General features: G+C 46.1%; 1 protein-coding gene across 2 annotated transcripts in view; it reads left to right on the top strand.

Annotated features, from left to right (window-relative positions):
• piezo1 (piezo type mechanosensitive ion channel component 1 (Er blood group)) overlaps nucleotides 1-18354 on the top strand; it is a 61075-nt gene that overhangs the window by 480 nt on the left and 42241 nt on the right. The window contains exons 1-3 of one of the 2 annotated variants that reach the window (XM_081706030.1): nucleotides 1-30; nucleotides 238-342; nucleotides 16036-16131. The exon at nucleotides 1-30 is cut by the window's left edge and continues 480 nt beyond it. In XM_081706030.1, coding sequence (XP_081562156.1) covers nucleotides 279-342; nucleotides 16036-16131 — 160 coding nt within the window. In that variant the 5' untranslated portion in view covers nucleotides 1-30; nucleotides 238-278. Of the gene's footprint in view, nucleotides 343-16035; nucleotides 16132-18354 lie in introns of both variants that reach the window. The other variant, XM_081706031.1, reaches the window with a different exon arrangement.

Raw genomic sequence — 18354 nt, 5'->3', positions numbered from 1 at the left:
TCAGCAGAACTCCTTATCGACCACTGGCAGGTGCTGTCAATTACTAAAAACAACGTTCTTTAATTGCAGTGAAAAGTCAGGATGTAGAAAACCAGTTGGAATATATTTATATTTTTTGTGAGTCCATGCAGTTCTACTTGTGAACACGATTTTTCTTTAACATCATGAACGATCGCTGTGGTTTGGATTTATTTGTGTTCCCTCGCTGGAATTTGCCGCCCCGCCGAGGAATTCCAGCGGGAGCAGCCTGAAGTAAAAGACGGCTTGGGGACGCACCCATGGAGCTCCAGGCGCTGTGCGGACTGCTCTACTACTCACTGCTGCCCGCCTCCCTGCTAGCAGGTAGGCTGAGCGGAGAGCGCAACATGTGAGGTGTCCTCTGAGCATGTTATGTAGTTTAACCCCGTAAACTTCACGTCTATAATCTATGGGACCAGCCGGTAACGCGATAGATTGATTTAGGCCTCGCTGATCTTTTTTTGTTGCTTTTGATCAGTATTTGTTAATCGCTTGTCAACTGATCATGAGCACGGACAGTTACTAATCAAATCACCATTGTGAAGAAGTTCTGAAATGGGCCTTGATATGCTCTTAGCCGGCACGATTTGATTGAATTCTGACTAGTTGGAACTAGTTGGAGGCTATTATGAAGTTAATCATGGGGGTAAAAACAATTAATATAACAATCCGACGCCAGTTATATCAAATCATTATCTGATAGATGGTTAATAAAGTTCCGTTAGCCCAATATTGTAGATCATTTACTAAGGCAAATTTGAGTCCGACTGAGCGACACCATAGCATCTTGAATACTCGGAACCAAGTCTATTATTTCCCACACGATCCTGTTCAATTTCACAAGTTTGGATGCGATTTGTGGAACATCATTGTCTTTTTATTTCTTCTCCCCCCGCATTTATTTGGCTCTGTAGCGACTGTCCTGATCCATCAGGTGTTCTACTTTTTTAGCAGACACACCCTAGTGACTGGCTTTGTCTCGGCCTAATGCGCCACACTGCGCTGTTGCAGCTCACCCTGTTCGTCATGCATACAGTACTTTCCTTCTCTCCTGCCCTGCTGTGGGAGTGTGGCGAAGGTAGAGCCTTCTCTGAGCCGTTCTGCGGTGTGAATAGCGTAACCCTGATGAAGGGTCATAAGGCCGAACCTCTGGACATAGCGCGCAGCACATGGAGGTTTTTTCTTTAGCCTGGCTCTGTTCTCAACTAATCTCCCGTGTGTGCAAAATGCTGCCTTCCGCTTCAGAATAAAGTCTCTGTACAATGGAAGGAACGGTGTTTCTTAATGGCATTGTTTCGACAGGTATAAATCAAACAGCCGTGTGGACTGTTAACAGGATGTTGGTTGCGCACGGGTCTGGTGTGACTTACAGGAAACAGAGGGCATCTGAAGGCGCGCGGCAGAGCTCTAGCCCCGCCCAGTCGGGCGGCTTGCGGTCAGGTGCTCCTTTTAGAGTGTGGTCTTCATTCTTACTGCACACGATCAGTGTGTGAGACTGCTGGTTTGGGTTTGGGGTGGTTAGAATCGGGAGAAAATCAGAGTAGTGGAGTATGGAAATGTCTGTCTACGTTATGTTTGAGTGACTGGGATGTTGTCCTACCCCGTAGTTGCTGTTTCAGTGTGAACATATTCATTATTACTTTTACGGCATTTAGCAGGCGCTCTTATCCGGAGCGACTTACTTAATGGTAAACTGGTTTTCTTCCTTGGAAAAAAAAAGAGCGTCCAGTCTGTTTCAAAGAATTGACAGATTGTTTTTCCTAGATAAATTTGTATTTGATAAATTTACCTTGCGTGTTTTAAAACTATCCTGCACTAACAGAGCAGCAACTGTGCTTTGAGGATGGTCACCCCAGGTCTTTCCTAAGACAGCTGTGTGGTTAGACTGAGGCTGGAGAGTGGGCATCACCGAGAGGCATAAAATGCTCCGGAGAGGAGAGCAGATCTCAGTAGAACAGTCTCTCTCTCTCTCTCTTTCTCTCTGACACACACACACACACACACACACGCTCGCACGCATACAAGAACATCAGGCCTTTTCTCCTCTTTCTGGGGGTTCCCAGGTATTTTTAGTGCTGCAGCTCAGCAAGTGGACACACAAACCACATTCCCCTTTAGTACCGATAGGGTGCACTGGTGATGGAATGATTTTCATGTCTTTTAAAAGTAAAACAAACATTAGATCAAATAATCAAACTAGTCTTCATTTGCAGCATGCTGTAATTAGATTACATTACAGTCTCTCCTTCATTAGAATTATTTAGCGAGCATTTTATTCTAAAAGTGGAATTTAACACCATTTTCCCCTCTTCCCCCACGCGTCCTAACATGGTGCGGGCGAAAAATTAGTCATCTGTGTATTGCTGAAAATGAAGACTGGCTGGGAATCAGGAGATTAATTATGCATCAAAGGATTTTTCTGAAAAATGTGGGAAACAAGAACTTTCTGCTGGTTTTAATGACAGCTTTAACGAGATTTCTGTGTGTGCGCGCGGCTGATGCAGAGCAAGACGAGGCCAAGAGCACAAGGTCTGAAATACAGGAGGACCCCTGAAATCCTTTGTATCCCTTTCCCTGTGCTCTGCATACATTGCAAGGCATATAGCAGTCATAATGTATTATAGCATAATCACTATCCATTTCTAGCCATATCACGCAGTCTTCGTTCGCAGGCTTGTGGTTTTGCAGATTAAGCAATGCTCTATTGCAAAGGGATAACAAGCAATTACAGTCCCAGCGAGTATATAAATTTGAAAAACGGCGCGTCTACGAATGAAACTGTGTCTGCAGGGAAGGCATTTATTCCTTGGGGATGAAGCAGCTTTGCAGGACGCAGTCGGCAGAGCCAGATGTATGTGCAGGCGCTGTTCTTATTCTGCGTGGGACTGATGAGACACACCACGGATGCAGACTCATCTGTATGGCGTCAAAGGCTTTGTGGTCCCTATTGGCCTAAGGAAGCCTATTAAATGGAGCAATGCTCCAGACACACTTCATGTCTCAGAATGCACCAGGCAAACGTGCTGGGTCAAGCCAGGAATTTTTTCTGCATCAACTTGTATGTTGTTTTTTTTTTTTTTTGAGACTTAATGTAACACTTATATCTAATCAGATGAGTGAAAAACCCTGGTCCCCTGTTTCAGTAAGAGCATTCCATTGTCAAGGAAGGACCATGCACTTGTAAATGGTTTTTGGCAGGAGGCTATAGGGCACCCATGATTTTTACAGTGCATGGTCTTAAGTTTCATATTTAAAACCCAGAACTTTATTTCTATTTTGTTGGATTCATTAAAATGTCTATCATGAAACGTTCTGAGAGAATGCAGGAGAGATGGCTCAGGCTGTTGGAGCGTGCCGGGACACAAACTGTACTCAGAGGATCGTGGAGATTCCTTCATGAACCCCTCTTAACCCATGTGTGACCGAACCCAACAGTTTTTGTACTGCATTTGAGTAAAATGACTACAAATATTTTAGCAGATGAAACTGCTGGAGTAGCACATGGGTGTTTTATGACTCAAATTACATTTAGTTGATGTTGACATGATTTAATAGAGGTTTGATGTCAATATTTAATTGTTCGGTCACTCTAGCTCATCTTTAAATGGTCTTGTGGGATCCTTTTCATGCCGCCAGCAAATGGATCCCTACGATGAGGGGTGCAGGCCTGAACATTGTCTCTTAAGATCATTTAACAATTTAACAAAGCAAAAATCCTGGTACTTGTCTAATCCTGCATGGGCCTGTTGGTAGATGAGGGTGCCATAATGAATCCCAGCATGGTTAGCTGATAAAGGTGTAGGAGCTCATCTTGGCATAGCTGACAAGGACCAGAGGAAGACCCACGCCTTAAAGTCCTTGCTTTTCCGTTTAGAAGTCAGTTGGCTCGGGCTTGGAATTCAGTTGGCTCGGGCTTGCCTAACCGCAGGTTGATCAGTGTTGCTCACGTTGTGTTGATTACTGTTGCAAAGGCTACTGAGGTTCAGATTCTTTGTTTATTTGTGCACTTGGACTGTTTTAGATGTTCGTTTTCGTCCAGGTGAAGTCTAGCATCCAGCACCTAGTTTACCAGCTGTTTTAGGGTAATGAATCCCACTGTACCAACAGCTGTGGTGCTGGAACTTAAGCCAAGGGCCCTTGCATCTAATTGCGGTGTAGAGTATAGTAGAGAAGCTTGTAACACTATGGTCCACAAAAGCTGTCCGTGTGCCCTTGACCCAGGTCAGCGGCAACTTCTGACCTGGCTCTGGGTGGGTGCTTAGGTCAGCTGAGCTAAGCAGGATGGTGGTTTCTCCACCCGGAGAGAGAGGCGTTTGTGTAGCTCACTCAAGCCCAGGCCTCGGGCGCCGTCCAGAGCTTCGGCGGTGACCGGGTTGCTGTGGGAACGGTCTCTCTCCCCCTTTTTTTTTTTTTTTTTTTCCGTCAAAACAGGATGTTGGTCATGCTGAGGGCGTCAGTGCCTCCACCAAAAAAGGGGAAGAAAGGTCGCTTTGTTGAAACGGCTTCATTGTGGAAGCACATGTTTGACGGCTTTTACGAGACAGAGTGAGAGGAATGCTACCTGATTTTCCATCAGTTGCCGTTCGGCAGTCCATGTAAACAGAGCATAGCCTATTGTTGCAGCTTCCTCTCACTGCAGTCAGGACGTTCGCCGCCCCGCCGTGTGCCCCGACGCACACACCTAGGGTCAGGCGTGAACCGCAGGCGTTTTTAACCGTCTGCTCGTGACAGTCCTGTTTGATGTGATTGCCAAAGTAGGAGATTCTCCTTGATTAATGGTGGGTGGTAAAGACAACTGGGGGTGGTGATGGTTGGATTAATCTCCCTCAGCACCGCCAAGACGTCATTGGTTCATACTGCGGCTGATTTAAATGAGCTCGTGCTGCTTTGTAATTCGGTCAAGATGCGGCTGTGATTAGTGTAATTAAAAACCTGTAGTAAAGCCATTTAATAATGGATACATCTAAGATTTTGTTGTTAAAACGAATGTTTTAATCTTTAGTTTATATGAAGCTTAGTAAATCAGATTTTGAAAGTTCTGGTCCATCCATACTTTGTTCCATCTTCATCAGAACACAGATTGTGATTCTGTCTGTTAGCATGGCTGTCACAGCTTTAGCAGTCAGATGGACAACGGCTATTATTCAAACATTCATAAGCAGTGGGCAAAAACTGGCAACGTTTTCTGTTTCTTTTGAGTAGTCATCTTTGGCCACTCGGATTCCTCAGTTGAGTGATGTTCGGACAGACTGTTTCTACCTGAGCTCCAGTGAAACATGTCCATACTAATTCCACCTCGAAGCTCAAAGTGCTGTTTGTCTAAATGTCTCTAAACATTGTGGTTTCATAATCCTTAAAGAGGAGGGTCTTTGTTTACAATGCCCATCCCAGGCTGGGTGGGAGCAGATTAAGAGGTTAAGTGTATTGGTGTTAGTTACACTGAGTTAGTGACAGTAGGAGACAGGTCTGACTCCCTGCTTGGGCTACACTGACTCGGTGTTAGAGATCTGGCTGTATATTTGTCAGTATCATGGACACTATCTTGACTCTGACACCTCGCTAACACAAGTCTTGGCACCATGACGAACTGTCAAAAGTGAAATATTTGAAGAGGAATTCAATAAAACTCCTTTTTTTTTTTTTTTAAACAGCACCCTTGAGTGGCCTAAAAGGGGTGTGTGTGTGTGTGGGGGGGGGGGGGTGTTGTTTTTGTTTGTTTGTTTGTTTTTTTTGAGAAAGAGCGAGCAAAAGGCCAAGGAGCTGTTGGTTTGGGTAATGAATAGGTCTGGACACTGCTGTCTTATAGAGACATGGCTGCCAGCTTCTGTGCTGAATGCCTCCCTCTTGTGTCATTGCTTTGCGTTAGTGTGAGTCTCCTTTCACCCCCCACTCGCCTCTCAGCAGAGCCAGCGTCATGTCAACCAGAGCTGGCTGATTGGGGTAAAATATCAGAATGTGACTCCCCCCCCCCCCCTCCCCCTTTCACCTCACCCCTCCTGCGATTGCGATTTTTAAGGTTGTGTTCTGGGAGTTAGGCTCTGGGGACTTTACTGGTAATGCAGGTTGTATTGAATGTCGGCCGGGCGTAGTTACTATTGAGAGCCGTTTCCCAAAAATCATTGGCGCCTGAAAAAGACCATAACGAGGTTTCAGTTCAAATGTGTTCTTGTGCAGTGAGGCTGACCCTGGGAATCATGGGAGCGTAAGAGTGTGCATCAGTTCCACAGAGCAGAAACTGCAATACCACACAGACTGATTTGGGTTAAAATACAAATTAGATTTCCGAGTAAAGATGCATGTCCTTTCTACAGCAAGGTGTGTGTGTGATATATATATATATATATATATATATATATATATATATATATATATATATATATATATATATATATATATATATAGATATATATATATATAGATATATATATATATAGATATAGATATATATAGATATAGATATATATAGATATAGATATATAGATAGATAGATAGATAGATATAATATAAATGAACAAAGAATTAATTTTTTTCTTGGTCTGCGAGTGCTGTGTAGGTGGTAAGCGCTGCCGTAGTGCTGGGCACGCGTGCCCTGCAGCTGTTTCAAAAGGTGCAGTTAAGAGGGTGTGACCAAGCCAGAGGAGGAGAGTTTACTGCCCAGTGCCAGCAGATCTGTGTGGTGGAGGCCACTGTAGGAGGCTTGGGCCACGTGGAGCACTCCTCCATCATTTGTTAAACATGGGCTGAGGTCGGGTAAAGTACACGAGCAGACACACACACACACGGGCAGACGCCCGGACATGCACCCAGGATACACAGGCGTGCTCCGCACGCACATGCATACATGAACTTGGACATACTTTGCCTCAAAGCTATCATTAACAGTCAACGCACAATATGTTGCCAGTCGGCACATGGATGGCGACAACAAAGCAGCTTTGACATGTATGTGTTTATTTAGTTATTTATTTTTAACTCTAAATGCAAATAGACTGAAGGTGCAAGCTAAGCTTTTGGGTTGTGTGTAATTTAAAATCTAAAATGCTTGTGGCAGCAACCCTTACAGCACATTATAATGGGAAGTCCCGTTGCTCAGGCTTAAGGGCTTAGTAAAAGAGAAATAATAAATAAATAAACCAGGCCTGGGAAAACCTGGAACTGCATCCCAGCGCATGATACTGGAGTGTGTAGGAGGAAAGGAAATTACATCACACTGAGCCAAAAATAATTTCATTACTAGTTCATTAGTAGTCAGATTATGTATTTAGTTTTTTGGGTTTTTTTAAATAATATATAAACTTATTTATTAACTTATTCATTTAAACTGAAGAAACTTGCTTAGAAATAAACCTTTGGTAGAATTAATGCAAAAATATTATTCGCAATTGATACAAACCCATCTATCCCTAGACACGTAGACATGTGGACACCCACCCACACACGTGCGTGTGTGTACACACACGTTTCAAACACCTTAACGAGCCATTCATATAAGGATAATAATTCAACAGTTTTGTGATTAATAAGGTGCTGTCCCCAGTGACAGCGATGATTGATTAATAGATTTGTTTTGTCTTTAGTGCTTGGCAAACACTTGTCATAGAAACACTCATCCCTTATATGGTGTTTACCAGCTCTCACTATAGTCCTCTAATAGCAGGGTCGCCTGAACAGTTTTCTTCCGCCCGTCACACTGCTGAATGTGACGGCTCTGATCCTCAGGCTGAGGTGTCGAGATGCTTTCCCTGGGATGATGCCTGAGTGGGAAGTGCGGCACAGATTAGGAGAAACCCTTAGGAGAGACGGGTGGAGAGTTGATCAAGCTGTCAGCACCAAACTGCAGAATGTATGTGTGTATATTTTAATTTAGTGTCTGTGTTATGTGTACTGGGAAGAAACATGAGAAGGAGGAAACCGATCCATATACATGAAGACATGAATATAGAGAGACGGAGCATGTCTTGTCTATTAGCTGCAGCTTCATTTGGCCACCAGCCCCATTTCAGACGTATGGTTTATTTGTGGCTGGCCTTGGGCTATCCGCTCGGGCTCCTCCATATCAGGAGAATGTGATCCTTCCTCTGGCCTGTGGTCATTAAAGAGCAATTTAGTTGCCCATGGTGAATGGAAGCCTTGTTGGTAAGCAAATATCTTGACGCATTGAAAGGGTGTGTGTGTGTGTGTGTGTGTGTGTGTGTGTGTGTGTGTGTGTGTGCTTCTCTGTAGGAGGCTGAGTGGCGTGGTGAACAGCTGCATCTGTTGCACACACATACGCACATCTAGCTTGCTTGGAAATGCTCACACGTGAGAACCTTAAGTCGTGCTTGCGCACTCACATGCCCTGCATGCACCACTTGTTTGTGGTTTTCACCTCATTCCTGAAGAACTTGCCTCATCAGCCCCACAAACCCTTCAATATCAATATCAGTCATGAAACTAACTTCTCCCATCCACACACTGCTGTCCCACTCAAGTTGAAGTGGAGGTTTGGGACTGTACCTGCTGGAACAGCTTACCATTGTGGGCTCTGTTGGTTACGTCGTTGGTTACAGTGTGTATTAGGAATGAATCAGTCGTTTGACCTTCAAAAAAGTCCCTTTGACTGTACCAGCGAAGTGTGTTAAATGTGCTTCTGCTCTACACTGTTTCTGTCTTCCTGCATCAACTCTCATGCACGCGTGTGCACACGCACACACACACACACACACACACACACACACACACACACACACACACACACACACACACGTGTGAGGCAGGTTTGATTCCCCCAGGTTACCTGTCCCACCCACCCTGACAAGCCTCCTGCAGGGCCTCCGACAGCAGGAATGCTCCGCTCCCAGCGAGACGCCCTCAAAGTCCCGCAGACGTGGACAAGCCAGCTGGATCGGACCAGTGAGGGGAAAGGGAAGAGAGAGAAAGCAGATGGAAAGAGCAGTCAATACAGGAGGGACAGTGAGACGGGTGGGAGAGTGTATATAGATGTTCGAGAGAGAGAGAGAGAGAGAGAGACATGAAGGAGATGAAGACTATGTGAAAGTTTTGAACACGGAGACAAAGAGAGATGTGTGTATGAGTAGTGTCTGCTTGCTTAGTTAGCAGAGGGAAATCAAACATTTGTCTGACTTTTACGAGGACAGCCATGTTCAGCTCGGCACAGAATGTGCCTTTTGTTACTGGCTGTTTTGTGGAAAATTGCCTCATTGTGCTGTCTGAGCCTGAGATTTGGGACTGAGCCAAGAAGGTGCAATATCCTCATGCTCTCTTGACACTGCACCCCCCAATCTGTCTGTCTGTTTGTTTGTCTGTCTGTCTTCCTTTCTCTCTGTCTCTGTGTGTCTCTCTCTCTCTCTCTCTCTCTCTCTCTCTCTCTGTCTGTCTCGCGAGCAGAAAGCACGTAAGACGGGGGTTGAGAAGTTGCCTCCTTCGTTGTCTGGGGGTCGTTGTGTTATCACTCTGGCCCACATGGCCCAGGCCTTCTGCTTTCAGCCTTGCCCAGATGGGTGCCGCTTCTGGGAGGTGCCAGCGGAAACCTGAGGCACACGCCAGTCGCAGAGCAGCCTGCTACAAACCCCTGGCCACGTTGTCATAGTGAAGGCTTGTGTCGTGTGTCTCCTGTTTCAGAATTTGTGTTGTACCTTACAGGAAGTGTTTGCGGAAGCACACGGAGCCTGACTGGTTCTCTCCGTGCCAGTCTGAGCGCTTCGGTTTCTGGTTGTGGTGTTCACTCTCTTTCTATAAAGAAAAGCTGTGTTTCGTTTTGGGTTTCGTCAAGATGTAGTTTTTTTTTGTTTTTGTTTTTTTTCTGTGCGAGAGGGAAATATCTTTATTCATATTCGCACATAATCCAGAATCAGTTCGTTCTCTTGTTCCACTCACCCATGTTGTCCGCGAGCTGTTACAAGCATTCGTTCCTGCGGCCAAGCAAAAGCCCCAAGACTAAAAAAAAAAGAGCGTAGTTTGGCTTTCCTGATGCTTTTTGGTTTGCTGCGGGGATTCTTCGTTGTCGTTCTGGTGCAGATGAGGGAGTTAAGGAGGTGTCCACGCACAGCACATCCATGTCTGGAGGTGGAGGAAGCATGGGGGTCCAATAGGTGTGACTGATTCTGACAACGCCTGTCTTGTTTGTGGTGGGTTTGAGGTTGAGGTTGGTGTGTACGGGGGGGGGGGGGTCGTCTCATTCATACAGCGTCCTCTTTTTTTAATCGTTAATCATAGCTCTGTGGTGTGTGCTTATCTTGGTAGATATAAACACTCTATGGAGACAGCAGCACGCAATGAAACTCATGAAATTACTGAGCACGACAGCAGGTGCAGGTTTTGTGTTCTTAGAGACTCAGGAGAGTAATTCCCCTTGGTCGTCTTCTACATGGTAGAGAGTGCATCACTTTTAACTTTAACGTTTTAGTGGTTTTAGTGAGCTCACCCTTGATTTAGCCAGTTTCAACCTTTTTTAGGAGTTATTACACTTCAGCAAGACCTGAGTGGGATTCTTTTCAGCAGCGGACACTAAGAAACGCTTCCCGAACAAGCCCCCTCTGGGCCTGACTGCCCACAGGCCTGACACGCTCCCGCATCCTCCATGGAAACGCTTCGTGTGCGTGTCCTGCCCTCATGAGCTGGACCTTCTGCTGGGTTGCATCATGGAAAAGGAGCTGAAGCTCTAGCCTTCTCAAGTCAAACCGGAACCCAGCTCCAGATTGCCTGGGGCACTTCTTATACGCTATTGTGCTCTGGATGATGGGTTGGGAGGGGCTGTATGCAGAAAAATCCCTGTTTACAAGCAGCGGAGGAATGTTCTGGTGTCTTCTCTCCCCTCTAAGGTTGGCAAGAACAGCAAAGGGCCGACAAGGGCTCACGCCTGCGCGCGCATACATGCAGTGTGTGTGCATGCGTTTGTAGCACAAGGGGGATTCCTACCAAAGGTTGTGTGAGACTATGCGCACATGCAGACATGTACATCGTGCCTGTGTGCCCCTTGCACGTAATAAGTTTCTCCACTTACTTTCAGATGGCTGTTGCATGCGTGCTAGAGATCTGGTAGCTTCAAATAGCCAACGTGAGTCACACGACTGGTGTCGTTGGGAGTCTGTATACACAGGTGCTGACAATTGATCTGAGGAATAAACACTCCTCCTCTGCTAATAGCTCAGATTTAAAGCCTTTTGGACGAGCCCGACACATTGGGTTTTTGAGAGACGGAAGACAACAGAAGGCAGGGCAGCTCTCTCAAAACCAAACTGTTGATGCTTTTCCCCTAAATATTCTGGCGCTGGCTGTCTTGGGGCCTCTCTCTGCCATGTCTATGGGATGAGGTCAGTGCTGTGGCCAGCTGTAGCTGTGTGGAGTCCAGGCGCTGCTGGGTACTGTACAGCGTCCCCAGAACCCGCCTTCCCAAGCCCACGCCCTCTGCTTTCCCCGCTGCATTCTTTCCTCCTCTGCAGGCTGGAGGGCACCAGTCGTTTGGCTCGGCTTGGAGCATGGTCGGCAGGTGCGTGTGCGTGTGCGAGCGCGTGTGTGCGCGTAGTTTTGGCCTAACTCGTTCTACTCCATCCCTGTGCCTTTCCCCCTGGTGAGACCGTGTCAGACATCTTCACATTAGCCAGACACAGGTGCAGTGTGATGGGCCCAGTCACAGGGACGTTTCCCACAAGCCTGCTGAGGAACAACCAAATTGACTCGCCATACTTTCCATTCCTTGCGCAAAGGCCTGATATTACTCAGATGCCTTGAGTTGAATTCCCCCCCCCCCCGGCAGAAAGCACTGAAGGGGGTTGTGGTAGCTGTGGTTCAGAGAGCACACCCCCTGCCCCGGCAACAACAGGAGCAGCTCTGCCATCATGAGGCCTCCCATTATCAGTGCTGAACGTAATCAGTTCTGTGTTTTCATCCACTTATCAAATAACAGCAATAACCAAGGGGCTCCAGAATAATGGCTCTTTAAATAGCTGCGAATACGCATTGTGTAGCACTGTTGTGAAACGCTCCTCTCTGAGTCTCGTACAGGAAAATGGAAACTTTGCAAAAAGTTTCCTTTCAGGAGCACCACTGTGCTCCGGATCCTGAACAAGTGACGAGGATTTCCGCTTCGGCTTAGCCAAGCAGGAATGGGAGCGGCCTAGGAGAGTGCATCCAGACCCCACTTCTCCCCTCAAACAGAGGTGTAGATGAGGAGTCCCAGAATATATAAGTTTGTATAAATATATACACATACTCACATACATTCTGTATCTCGGTGCTATGATAGCTTCCTGCTGCATCTCAGCTCCTGCCTGGCATTTACATATAGATTTAGCACGGGCTGCATCAAATATATATATCCTTTTTTTTTACGGACTGAGTTTTTCCTCGCTGTCCGTATTTCCTGTAGTGAAAGTGTGAGCTGTTGTTTCTTCACCTGAACTGAGCTAATGTTTTATGAATTCAGATCTCAGTATCCACAGATAAGAGGGGGAATGCTCTGGTCGGCACCATGGTGCTGGGAACCCATCAATGCCCTGTGTATGTAGATTACCTCACAGAGCGCTCGCTGATGTGGATGTGGGAAGGCAATTGAGTCCACAGGCCTTTGACTGCAGGGTGTGAGAATGTTCAGAGGCTTTGATTACTAATCAGAACAAGTTTTTCTGTTTGTAATCACATCATTTATTCTGTGAATGCATTTCCATAACAGGATTTTGTTTTTTAAAAAATATTTTTTATGAGTAATAGTAATTTTCCTCTAACAGCATACACGTTTTTTGGGGGCCAATCACCCCGACCCCACAAAAAAGTTGCCATTTCAATTAAACACACATTCTCTGGAAAAAAACACTTCAGTAGAAGTATAGCTAGGTTTGTTTAGGGACAGAGAGCAAGGTATTGGATCATGGTTTCGGTGTTGGGAGAAGGAGAACATGTTTATTACAAGCCGGGGGGGGGGGGGGGGGGTGAAACGCGTGCTGACAGGTTTTCAGACAATTCCTGTTTGGTACGTAGCCTCTAGACCTAAAGCGCAGAGAGGCCTCTCTGGAGTTTGACAATGCTGATTCAGTGTAGCAAATGCTTGTTTAGTCAAGAAGCATTGTAAGCACTATTTATGCATTATGTCTACTCTGCTAGAGGCATGTATTACCAGCCAACCAGTGGTGAGGGTAAATTTTGTAGTATTTTGGGAGCTGTTGACATTGTGTGGGCCTTCCTGTGTTTCTTACTTTATAAAAGCTACCAACTGTGTGTAACGGGGCCCAGGTCGGCTCCGGGCACGACCTCTCTGAATCGGAGGAACGCGGAGGTGGTGATGGGGCCTCATTCCGGACAGCCGTCTGTGTACAGCCAGTCAGGTTGTGTTGGTCTTGGTTCCACAGTGAAATGGCCTTGGGTCTGTCTGCTTACAGAAGCTGGAGCCGAGGCTGTCCGGGTGGGGAGCAGACAGAATCCCTGCTCATGTAAACAACGTCAGCACCGTGGCTGAAAATAAGCACTCATTACTGACACGCGTGAGGCCGAGGCAGAACTGAGCTTGAGGTGGGCGGAGTAGGAAAGGCTGTACGCTGCTGGACTCTTTGCACCGATCGGTGGTGACTGACTGTGTTCCTGGAGGACCTCGGCAGGGTTTACCTCTGCTTCAGCGTGAGCAGCCTCACTTGGGGAGGGCAGCAGAACCCCAGCTGCTTCAGAGCAGCGAGACCAGTAATGCCTGCAAATGAGATTACACATGATTACTGGATTTCTTTAAACGCTCGGCATGTGCATGTTGTGTAGCTAAGGTGAGGGGCGCTCATTTTAGACACTTGATACCTGAGATGTGCAACACAAACGCATGCACACACACTTTTTCTCACTCAGTTGCTGGCCGTGTGCTTAAACTCTCTCAGTCATAGGCAGAAACTGCGGCATGGCTATGGACTTTTCCAGCCCTCAATTACCATAATTTCCTAAAGCCACTGAGTGTACAGCATAGAGGTTTAGGACCACCACTTTCTGTCTTTCTCACTTTATCGTGTACCTAACGTACCTGGTGTGTGTGTGTGTGTGTGTGTGTGTGTGTGTGGCGCACATGCACGCAGCACAGCATGTGCCTTAGATCTGTTTGTGTTTCACTGACCATTTTAATATGCTGTTGCCTTAGTCAAAAATGTTTTAGAGATACATTTGTTCCTTTTGAAGTCATCTGTCTCTCTATTATCAGAGTATGTAGGGCACGGCTGGAGGTGTTTTTAGAGGGCCACACCCAGGCAGACCCTTTCCAACTACGTAACGGAAAGGCTTACAGTTAGACGAAGTGAACAGTGGGGCAGTTATACGGAGCGGAGGGGGAGAAAGCAGGTGATGCATGATTTTATACTTGCTGTAGCCTCAGTCTTGTGTGTCCACGCGCTTGCACGGGGACACCCAAGTATAACCCTGCTTATGAACATTCTAGAAGTTGGACACAATAAATTGATTGTAAGTAATTTGAAAAGTACTTACAAAGCACCCTTTCTCTAACTGTAAACAATATATCCACATGACATGTATAGCCCACGCACACAGGCACATGGGGGCAAAGTGACTTCCAGATCAGACGCTGCTGCTCTCTGTCCTTAAGCCAGGCCAGCCTGAGCAGCCCCTGGTGTAAGGGACAGAGCTGGTCGCCCAGTCAAGGTAACCTCCACTCTGGGCTGAGGCTTTGACGAGGGAACCCAGCAAACAGGAGCTGTGTGTGCACATCACTGACAGAGTAGGATATACCCAGGAATTCAGACAACGGATCTGCTAGTGATACTTTGTCACAGATCGTCACAGTGGTACGTTAATGCATGGAGACAGCCTAGCTCAGCTCAGTAGCTTCTCTAGATCCTTCCACACTTACTGCCCGAACCAGGACACCACAGGACAGCTTCTTCCCATTTCACCAAACCTCGGATATCATTACGTGGTATCAAGGGAAACGGCTTTATGTTTGCACCTCCCACGGCCTGAAATTCAGCGTCCGCCATGCGCTCTCCAGCTCGGGGCCACACGAACTGCACCCGACGTTCAACTCCGGCACAGGGACTCTGCCTGCCTTTATTCCAGGCCTCTGTGGTCGGCAGGCCAGGTTTATTATGGGACTGAGGGCCAGGGTCATGAGTGTCAGAGAGAAGCCCCTTAGTCATCTAACAGTTGGACGAGGGACGAGCAGAGGATCGGGCTGGAACATTGTCTCTGTAGAACCACTGAGACAGACACATTAGACAGAACAGAGTGAAATGAGAAGAGGATTTAAACAGGTGTGTGTGTGTGTGTGTGTGTGTGTGTGTGTGCATGCACGCATCCCGAGTACACGAATCCTCTCCTACACATTAACGGTCCTTTGATGGGGTGACCACTGCTCCCCTCCCATAATGCTTTGCAGGTGCATCACTACCCTCATGACAAGAGGTGTTTGAGAAGCAGCATGCCTCTGACTCTCAGCTTTGTCTCCTGCCCAACGACCTTCTGATTTAACCACGTCGTTAACAGCTTTGCTCTCGGCCTGTGTTTTGAGTGACTCTGTCATCACGCAAGGTTACAAGGTCATCAGTTGTGTGTGTTTGTGTACTGGAATCTTCTGACAATAGTTGTGTGTGGAAGGACTGGGCTGGTTTGTACAGCAGGAGTGTTCAGTGCTATGAGCACTGCTGGGACAGCCGGAACACACCAGCGAAGTTTGGTTACTGCTTTAATCCAGAAGTTTAAAGTTCTACAGGGCAGCCACCAGTTCAGAACTGTTAGTGTTTGCCTCACTTAAACTGCTCTTGTGGTTATGTAATACCTAAGGAACAATTATAACCTGTATTGTGTTACAGGTGTAATTTGATTTGGAACCGAGGGCTGTTTTTAGGTTTGGTCAAAGGTAATGTTTCTGTCACAGAAATCACATGCTACCATCTTCCGTTCATTGATGGACATATGTTAGAACGTTTAGCCAAGCTACTCCTATAGCTTTAGGGCAAATGTGTCATATGTCTCCTCAGAATGCCTACTGACTTTTTTTTCTCTCTCTCTCTCTCTTTATTCCTCTTTCTCCCCATACAGCCTGCCTGTTTCGCTACAACGCCCTCTCTTTAGTTTACCTTCTCTACCTGCTGCTGTTGCCATGGTTTCTTTGGCCCAACAAGCACACGTTGCAAGGTAAGCAAGCCCTCCTTGCTTGGGGGGGGGGGGGGGAATCCGTGCTACCGTTCGCCCGGTTTCACTCGTATTTTAAGCAACCTTCTTCAGGTGTGCTTTTTTCCTCGCTGCCCCGCGGATCACATCACTGGGCTGAACTGGATGTGTTCGCGATTATCAGCGCCACGTGGCTGTTTCCACATCTCACGAACGGGAACGTCCACTACAGACCACCTCGTCCTGACCGACGCGTTAGCCTCCCTAGGCCGGCTAATGTCTGCGCTACCGAGGGGCGCACTAGTGAGCCCCCGCCGCCCGCAGTCATTTAAGACAGCCGAGGGAGAAAGCAGCACACTCAGACGTTTAGTTGCGGTATAAATTGCTACCCGTGGTTCTTCCAAATACAGAATCGGGAGGGGGTGGGGGTGTCTCTTCTGAGATGTGTTGATGGCAGTAAGGTTTTATGTGTCTTTGTGGTGTTCTGGGCAGATAGCCAGGGTCACACCGGCAGCAGCTGATAAGAGGCACTAACTGTTCTAAGTGTAGAACTGCTCCATGCGATATGAGTGGACGTGTTGGCAGTTTGCATTTAACTGCAGATCAGGTATTGAAGCAGAGCAAGGACGGACCTAAGCTCTTTACTGAAAAGCGGATTATGCCTTAGATTGGTATAAAAAGGTCAAGGTTGATATCAGAGAGTCAGTTTTACAAGTGTGAGTCCTCAGTTTTACAAGTGTTTTACATATAATTATATCTTTCAGTACTTAGACATTAGACTCATGGGTCAATTCACTCACGAATTGCTATCAACCAAATTTACTGCTACATACAGGAATGCGATGCGATCATTTATCAGCTGATCATTGATGCGATCACGCATCAGTCGCCCCCAGCGTCATGTTTTAGCTCCTAAAGAAAACTGCATTACTTAGTCTTTCGTCGTTAATGCTGACCTGAGGAAATATTTGGAGCACAGGAAGCGAAACTCCGAAGGTTTGCTGTAAAGGAAGTTGCACTTCACCCCACAGTACCCATTCTTGACAATAGCACAGTTCTGTCCGGCTGCGGTGAAGTCTAAACCGTCTATACGTTCTGATGGCTCTCACTACAGAGGGGGGATAAAAAGCTCCGTGACTGTTCAGTGCTCTAATCAGAAACTAATACTTTCAACAAGGACCAGCTGTGCTAACCATTTAGCAAACGTCTTTACAGGGACTCCCTCCCTGTCTGTCAATTCTTTTGCGTATGGGTGGATGGTCATACCAGTGTGCGAGTGTGTTGGAATGAAAACGGTCAGGTTTAACACGAACCTAAATTTACAGCATTTGACTGCTGTATTTTTCCAGAGCCACTCGCATGTATTTATCAATACGACATGTTTGCTCCCTGGGTATCGAACCCACGACCTTGGTGTTGTCAGTACTTTGCACCGTTTGCTTTCTCATGTGAGTTACAGGAGCACTTTAAGCGATTACTGTAACTTTAAGGCCATCTTGGATCCGCTACCACTGTTGTTCAGTTGTTGCTACCACTGAATAAATTCTTTGTTTAGAGTTTGCATCATGATGTCATGTCACCTGGCAACTTTAGCTTTCATTTACTGTTGCGTGTGTAGGTTCAAGCAGCCAGCGCAATCGCTTGTGGTTTCTGAGTCACACTCTAATGCATTTCTGATTTCATCATTCTAATTTAATAATGTCGTTACTTTAGTTTGACTGGAATTACCCATCACACTAAAGTTTTCCATGACTCCCATAAGTGACTTCCAGATATGTTTTTCTTCAGGTTGGATACTGTAAATAATTGAGCTCCTCTCTCTCCCTCTCTCTCTCTCTCATTCATATATATATATATATATATATATATATAAGCCTAAGAGGACTCTATAGATAGAATCACTGCTTATTTTTGAGTTTTCTTAGGCTTTTTAAATTTTTTAATTTTTTTTTTATTATTTTACATTGACTCATCCTGAGTATTCATTGTATGATTTAAATTGGAGGTGTCTAGACATCAATTATTTAAATAATTTATAAAAACTAATTTAAATAAACTGGCACCCCACCCCCTGACTGAGCTCCATTCAATGACAGAATGCATATTGTGTGTACACACGCACACATCTCCGTTGAGAGGGACAGAAATGCTCGTCATAATTACTTTGTCAAAGTGCTTTTGAGAAAAAGATATAAAGCATGGGGTTTTTTTTGTGAACTTTTTCTTACTTCACTCAAATCATGTAGT

Source organism: Electrophorus electricus, chromosome 23, assembly GCF_041902795.1.
Source record: "Electrophorus electricus isolate QZ-2024a chromosome 23, ASM4190279v1, whole genome shotgun sequence".
Classification (NCBI taxonomy): Eukaryota; Metazoa; Chordata; class Actinopteri; order Gymnotiformes; family Gymnotidae; genus Electrophorus; species Electrophorus electricus.
Note: the sequence above shows the minus strand (reverse complement) of the source record. Positions and strands in the feature narration are given on the sequence as shown.